Source organism: Numida meleagris, chromosome 26 (genome assembly GCF_002078875.1).
Source record: "Numida meleagris isolate 19003 breed g44 Domestic line chromosome 26, NumMel1.0, whole genome shotgun sequence".
Classification (NCBI taxonomy): domain Eukaryota; kingdom Metazoa; phylum Chordata; class Aves; order Galliformes; family Numididae; genus Numida; species Numida meleagris.
Window position 1 is genome coordinate 3,080,987 of NC_034434.1, and position 7,386 is coordinate 3,088,372.

At 55.4% G+C, this 7,386-nt stretch overlaps 1 protein-coding gene across 3 annotated transcripts in view; it reads left to right on the top strand.

Moving 5' to 3' along the window:
• Nucleotides 1-7,380, top strand: part of CBX1 (chromobox 1) — a 7,907-nt gene extending 527 nt beyond the window's left edge. For 2 of the 3 annotated variants that reach the window (XM_021377937.1, XM_021377939.1), the window contains exons 2-5: nucleotides 4,663-4,838; nucleotides 5,348-5,525; nucleotides 6,257-6,351; nucleotides 7,024-7,380. In XM_021377937.1, the coding sequence (XP_021233612.1) occupies nucleotides 4,699-4,838; nucleotides 5,348-5,525; nucleotides 6,257-6,351; nucleotides 7,024-7,168 (558 nt within the window). In that variant the 5' untranslated portion in view covers nucleotides 4,663-4,698 and the 3' untranslated portion in view covers nucleotides 7,169-7,380. The remainder of the gene's footprint in view (nucleotides 1-4,662; nucleotides 4,839-5,347; nucleotides 5,526-6,256; nucleotides 6,352-7,023) is intronic. The other variant, XM_021377938.1, reaches the window with a different exon arrangement.

The window sequence follows — 7,386 nt, forward strand, 5'->3', positions numbered from 1 at the left end:
GCGGTGCTTCCCGGGGTGCGCGGGGCCGCCCCCCCCCACTCCCGCTGCGGCTGAGGGCGTTGGGCAGCGCTGAGGTTGGGGCGGGCGGGCGCACGGAGCGGACGCGGGGAGTTCTCCCACGGCGTTGTTTGTGTGAAGCTGCGAGGGCGAAGCGCGGCGGGGCTTTGTGGCGGGAAGCGGGAGGCGCTGCCTGGCGGAGCCCTCGGTCACGGAGCGGCTCCTCCTCGTCGTTTTTGTGGGGAGGACGGCGTTCGCCGCGGGGCCGTTGGGAGCCGGGCGGTTGGGTTTGCGTTCGAGGCGCGGTTTCCTCTTCGCACCTGAGAGCCCCGCGGGGGGGGGGGGGGGGAATCGTAAAATCGTGAAGGTTGGAAAAGAGCTCTCAGATCCACGAGTCCGAGCTCGGGTTGTTCTCCCCACGGCCCTCGGTGCCACATCCCCGTGGTGCTGGAGCTCCTCCAGGGACGGTGACGTTCCTGCCTCCGTGGGCAGCCCGCGCCTCGCTGCTCTTGCTGTGAAGAAGTTGTTCCTAGTGCCCGACCCGAACCTCCCCTTGGTGCGACTTGAGGCCAGCACCTCTCATGCTAAAACTGAGGATATTGTGGTAATGCTTTCTTCCCTTGACACAAAGGGGAGGAAAGGAACGCAGCCCCGTGTTCCGAGCCTCAGCTTTTGGTGGATTTAAAGGAGTTCAGAAGTTCTGTCTGCCTTTGCCAACCAAACCGTAGGAGCCGTGTCTGTGGGACAGAGTTTTTAGCTCCAGTTCCCTCCATAATATCCATGCTGCTGTGTGGGTGTTTCTCTTAAATCCAGAGATACGTTCTCTCCTGGATTGCGAGCTTAACTGGAAATGATGTGGCTGAGCTCGGAGGCTGTGGCTTTCCTATAGTTTGGTCTCCGCTCAGAGCCTTGAGCTTTCACTCAAACTTTCCAGAAATGTTTTTTTGCTGCGTTCAGGTTCTGGAAAGTGGAAGGTTTCGTGTGCTGCCTTCCCACTTCAAAAGAACGGTGCCTGCCTCCTTCCCCTGGCGCGTGCAGGATAAACTTGGCGTGTTCTTAAGTCCTTAAAGAGGCAGGAGATCCCGGCCAAGTTTGAGAAAGGCAGAAGGAGGAAACGTTTAAAGTTCAAAACTCATTAAAGCGAAGCCGAACTGGTAATCCTTTAAGGTGCAGCTAATGGAACCGGGCTGTATTCAGACCCAACCTCTGGGTCTCCACGTTTTTCTTTTTGGCTTTCCCTTTGTTAAGGAAGGGCAGCAGCATCCCAGCACCGGTTCCATTCCCCACTGCCCCAGGAAGCGCGGTGAGCTGGGCTTTGTGCTGATCTGCAGCAACGTGCTGTCAGCCCGAGCTCTCGCTCCTCCGCCTGCTATTCCTGTCCCTATAAAGCAGGCTTTTGTGCACACCTTCATGCTGGGCCTCTTTTTTTTTTTTCCTGCCCTTTTACTGGGCTTTGAATTCTTTTCAAGTGCCTTAGGTGTGTCGGATGCTTTCCCTATTAGCTGCAGACCAAGGAGTCATTCTTTCAATCTTTCACTGCTTTCCCTTTCACAAAGGATTTCAGCCTTGCCTTGAGCGTTAGAGAAGAAGCAGCACATGAAAACAAAAAGACTTAGTGCAGGATTTCTAGACTCAGGATGGTCCCATTCTTCAGCGTAAACCAACTTTTTCACACGTTCAGTAAAGCAAATTGAAGCTGAACGTAGGAAACATGTACTACCTAATGAGACCTCCTTTGGGCCAGCCCCAAATCCTGTAGATGTGAGCCGTCTCAGCAGAATTGTTGTCTGCCTTCCTCAGAAGCTGCAGCCGAGGTGCAGTGGCCCCGTGCTGTGTGCAGGAGCTCGGTGGCACTGCCCGCTGGGGAGCGGGCTGCGGGATCGCCCTTCCCCACGCTGCTTTGCTGGACAGACAGGGACAGCTCAGCCTCTGCTGCGTGCCCCTCCAACCTCAAACCAAGCGATGCTCCGCGTGGCTGTGGTTTGGTCTGAGTCAAGAAAACGGGCAGGGGTTGAAATGCCCTCTCGCAGAAGGCTGAATTCTTTGCCCAATCCCTTTGTCGCACTCCAGCCTTCCTGACTGCAGTGCAGCGAAAGGCCTGCACAGCAGCTCGCCTCTGCAACGCCGGGCTCTGCAGCAGCTCAGCATTGCCTGCCTGCTGCAGGCTGCCGAGGCAGAGCCCAGCCAGGGCCCTGCAGATGCGCTGTGCTGCACAGAGCAGCCTGGAGCCTCCGGGCCCCCTGGGCCCTGCTCCTGGCCTGCTTTCTGCAAGCGCTGCTGGCCTTGCATCTGCATCTTCTCTGCCCTTCCTACAGTAAAAGGATGGAGCTGTGGCGTAGTGTCGCTTGTGCTGCTCTGTGGCCTTCCTCCTTTTTCTCTTTCCATTTCTGCCTCTCGCACTCCCTGCTCTGGTTCTGGTGCCTTCTCAGACTTTGGTCCAGGGAACCACCCGGCCCTTTAACGCCGCGTCCCAAGGCCCTTACGAAACGAGACAACAGCTGCCGTGTTTGTGACTGAGATCCCTTTGGCTGCAGCTGAGCACGAGTCCCTGCTGGGAGCAGGGAACCCCAGGATCTCGCCCCTGCGGGCCCTTTTCTCCACATACAGGTTTGTGCCTCGGTGCATGGAGGAGCCTCCTCCCCGCGGGGGCGAAGGGGAGGAAGGAGCTGCCAGAGGAATTCCAGAGTGAAACTCGAGCCCGGCTTCCTGCAGGCGCTGGCAGCTTTGCCTCGATGTGTCGCGCAGCTTTGGGCTCGCCTCTGCCCGGTGTCCAGTCAATGCCCAGTGAATATCTGGCTCTGCCTTAGCCTGGGAGCAGGGCAGGAAAAGCCTTTCTCCTGCATGATGATGTACAGCTTTGTTTCAGCAAGCTGTTTCCAGCTTTTACTTTCCCCCCCGCCAAGGGACGGATGGGGGCAGGAAATCTGCATCTCTAGAGGCTGGGTGTGCTCTGGTATTTAATAAAGGAGCCCTGTGGTAGCGGTGCCCCTGCGGTGGGAATGTCCCTGTCACCGCTCCAGCTGCTGGACTTTAAGGGCTGGGGAACTCTCATGGCTTCATGCAGCGCTCAGGGCAGGCTTCATCTCCTCTGACGGAGGCTGGAGCTCTGTAACGCAGCAGAGCCAGCTCTTCCCCTGTCCCCGTCTGCAGCCTGCTCCGGTGCTGACCCCTTTCTGAAACCACCAGATAAGCACAAAGCAGCAGGGTCCTGTGCCAAAGGAGAGCTGTTGCTTGTTCTCTGCCTGGCCCACCAGCAGCTCAGTGCCCGTCCTCCGCACAGCGTGTGCTCCGAGCAGCAGCACAGCGGCAAGGACCAAAATCCAAACATCTGAGCGCAGTGCGTGCCAAACAGAGAAGTGCTGCTTTCTCCCTCTGTGCTTTTCCATGCTCCTTGGCTGCCCTTAGGGCCTGTCTGTGGGACAGCAGCGCAGGCAGGGTGGTCTGGAGCATGCGGCCTCAGCTGTGTCCCTCCTGTCCTCTCTGCTGGGGCTTCTGGTGTGAAGCAGTCGTTCATATTCTGGGCTTTGTGGGCCTCCTTTTTGAGCCTTTTCCTCTGAATGGAGCCTTAATGGCAGCTGCTCAACTCGGCAACATCTTGTACAAAGGGAGCTCGCTCAGCTGAGGGCTGAGATTGTTCTCAACTCTGACACCTTCCCTTAGTGTACATCTGCAGGATTGTTTTGCTGTATAAACTAACTAACTAGCCTAGGTTTTGTCAGATGAAATGTATTGTACAAGGCTCAAGATAACCTGAGGGGTGAAAATGAAGCCTTTGGGCTGGTAATGTTTGACCAGCTCGCCAGTCATCTTGCTTGGCAGAAAACACGTCTTTTACTGGAAGAAAGCAGTTAGGCCAGGAAGGCTCTGGGCAGCTATTCAGCAAGGTGGGTGGGTGGCAGTCACCCCTCCTGGGATGTGGAGCTGGGCCCAGGGAGGCTCAGTCCTGGTGACAGAGCGGTGCTGGTGACTTGGTGTCGGTGACGTCAGGTGGGAACGCTCGCCACCTCTGGACCCTTTGGGCAGTCTAAATCAGGGCAACGCTTCTCTCACACTTTGCTTAATACACAAGCTTAGGAGCAGAAGCTGGTGATGAGGGCAGGGTATCGGGGCTCTCCGTGTTTTCTTTGAAACTAAGGACAACGCTCCCGTGTTCCTTTGTGCAGGGAATGATGTTGGTTCGGGTCAGAACATCCCGCAAACCCCACGGCACTTCAGCCACTTCCCAGTGCTCAGGGCACATGGCTCCATGGTTGTTTGTCTGGCTTGGAGATAAGGAGAAGGAAAACTTTGTAGCCGGATGAATATCCTAGAGCACACTTAAATGAAAGCAGCAAAGAAAAGAACGTGGGGAGCTCGGGATCAGGGACTGCGACTTGTGTTTAGCTTGGATTAACTGTTTATTAACTTTAACTTCATGTCAGCAGCGTGCTTCCTCCTTCCCGCTGCTGTGTGGATTTGCAAATGGTTTCCATAGCTCAGGTCAGGATAGAGCTAACACAGATGGAGGGGCTTTGTGTGTTACCTGCTTTGTAAGTGCCTGTTTCCTGTAAAACAGCCTTCTGTGCTGGGTACATAGAGGCAAAGCTGGGTGCTGGGTGTACTTTTGCTGCCTGGCAAAGGCAAACCTCCCTTAACACACACGTGTGATCTTCTTTCCCCTTTCAGCAGCGTCGCCCGTAAGCTGAAAAACTGGCCAGCACAATGGGAAAAAAACAGAACAAGAAGAAAGTAGAAGAGGTCTTAGAGGAAGAGGAGGAGGAGTATGTAGTGGAGAAGGTCCTGGATCGGCGAGTGGTGAAGGGCAAAGTGGAATATCTGCTGAAATGGAAAGGCTTCTCCGAGTAAGTAGGCGAGAGGGAGGCCTCTCTGGTAGTGATGGGATGAGGGGGAATGCCTTTAATCTAAAAGAGGTGAGATTTAGGTCAGATGTTAGGCAGAAATTATTTACTCAGAGGGCCTCTCCTTGTCTGCAAAATGGAGCTAACAGGCCAGGGTGAATGTAATGATGGGAAAGGTGGTGCTGAATGTCACAGGCTCTAATCGGGACGCTGTGAGCACAGCCTAGGTGAGAAAGTCCTGTCTCACAGACTGGCTGTGCAGTGCCCTGGCAGTCTAGTGGGGCTCCCTTCCCTTTAAAGGAGCATAAAGTAAGCAGACAGATGGAATGAACTGCATTTCTTTCCTGAAAAAAGAAATAACTCTGCCCTGGCCGTTGGCATCCCTGCCCTTATCTGTTTCGTGGGGCAAGGACGCAGCATCCTGCTGCTTCTCTCGGCATCTCCGCTTGATCTGGTGTCAGGACTTTGTGTGTGTCCCTGTCTGTAAATTAAACTGCTGGTTTTGATTCCAGTGAAGATAACACATGGGAGCCGGAGGAGAACCTCGACTGCCCAGACCTCATTGCAGAGTTCCTTCAGTCTCAGAAAACTGCACATGAGAGTGAGAAGTCTGAGGGAAGCAAACGCAAAGCAGAGTCTGACACAGAGGATAAAGGGGAGGAGAGCAAACCAAAGAAGAAGAAGGAGGAGGTGAGGCAGCGTGGGGTTTCTGTACTCACCTCCCTAGCTCTGCATGTGGCACAGTGTCCAGCAACTGGAGTAACCGTGCTCTGAAACCTTGGTCAAGTGGTTCTGCACAGAGAGGAGGCTACTCCAGTTCAGTGAGGCACAGCTGAAGTGCTTTTGAAAAGCTGCAGCTTTCAGGAGGAGGCATGAGCTGCTCTCTGAGCCAGGCCTCTGAAAGAATCTAGAGCTGGTTCTAGCACTGAACTGAAAGGTCAGTCTTTGAACCTAAACAGTGTGGAGCCACAGCTTCTCCTGAGCAACTGCACCAGGAGTGAAATGGGATGCAGGGGTTACCTGCTGCCTCCAAGAGAGGAGGGACCAAGGTGGAGCAGGGAGCCTCCCTCTCAGGATGCTTGTAGCTGCTTGGGAAGAAGGACAAGACAAAGGTTCTGCAGTCTGGTTTGCATCCTGGGAGCTGCTGAATCTTGGCCAGTACAAAAGTTTGAGCAGCTGGGCCTTGGAAATCAGATCCTCTGCTTGCGACTTCGGACTGCCCTGCAGCCCCCAGGTCCCCTCTGTGCCACGGGCATACACCTGAGCTGTCTGCTCAGTGCCTGCTGGCCTCAGTCATTGCAGTCCTTTGCAGTCTGATGCGCAGAGCCTTTCTGAGCAGCCTGCAGTGCATCCGTGTGGGCTGCAGCAGGGAGTGTGAGCATCACCCTTCGATGCTACAAGTGGAAACTTGTCTCTTGCAGTCAGAGAAACCGCGAGGCTTTGCCCGGGGCTTTGAGCCGGAACGGATCATCGGTGCCACGGATTCCAGCGGGGAGCTCATGTTCCTGATGAAGTGGTGAGTGTGTCTTTGTGTCTGTCATTTCTTCACTTATTCTGTGCCAGAGAGGGAAGGACCTGCGCCTGGGGAGTCCCTGCTACCTGGCACGAAATCTCTCACGATGGCTCTGCTGCCTGAGGTGACCCTCTGCGCTGAGGCTAACATGGATGTGAAAGAAGCAGGTAGGGCCCTTGGGATTGCGTGGCTCTTAAGATGCCCCCTTCAGCAGGCGCGAGCTTGGGGAGAGAGAGGGGTGTGATGTCGTGGCGTGGGCCACAGCTTCAGAAGGCCTCACCCCGAGGAGAGCCGTGACCGTGACCGCATCCCTGTCAGCTGTAGTGAAACGGGGCTTGTCGCTGGCACAGCTGGGAGCCAAACCAGGCAGGTGAAGGTGCAGGAGCCACTTGCTCTTGCACCGTCTCAGAAGTACGGAGTAGCTGGGGCAGGGCTGCAGCTTTGATTTGGCTGCGCTCTCCCCGTGCCTGACAACACGGAGCTGAATTCGTGCCTGCTTTTGCGGGCTCGCATGCTGCTTCTCTCTGCACCAGAGCCATTCAGGAAGGGTTTGCTTGGATTCCCCTTGTGGCCTGAGGACTCCTCAGTTCTCCAACTGCTTGATTCTCTCCGGTCTCCAGTTCTTCCGCCTCCTCTCTGCAGCCCCCTAACTTGCTCCTCTGCTCTGGCCTATAGGAAGAACTCTGACGAGGCCGACCTGGTCCCCGCCAAGGAAGCCAACATCAAGTGCCCCCAGGTGGTCATCTCGTTCTATGAGGAGAGGTTGACATGGCATTCCTACCCCTCAGAGGACGATGACAAGAAAGAGGACAAGAACTAAACCCTGGCACCCGCCCTGGCCAGCCTTTGTATAAAGATCTGAACTGTGGGTTTGAGCAAGAGGGAGAGAACGCAGCTCTGCTCAGTCGGGAGCGTAGAGATGGCTGGAGAAGATGCCCTTTGAAGAGACCAGTATGGTTTCTGTGCCCTGCAGCTGCTCCGCTGCTTTATGCAGCTTCATGCTGTGTACAGATTCAAACCAGCCCGGCTCACTTGGGG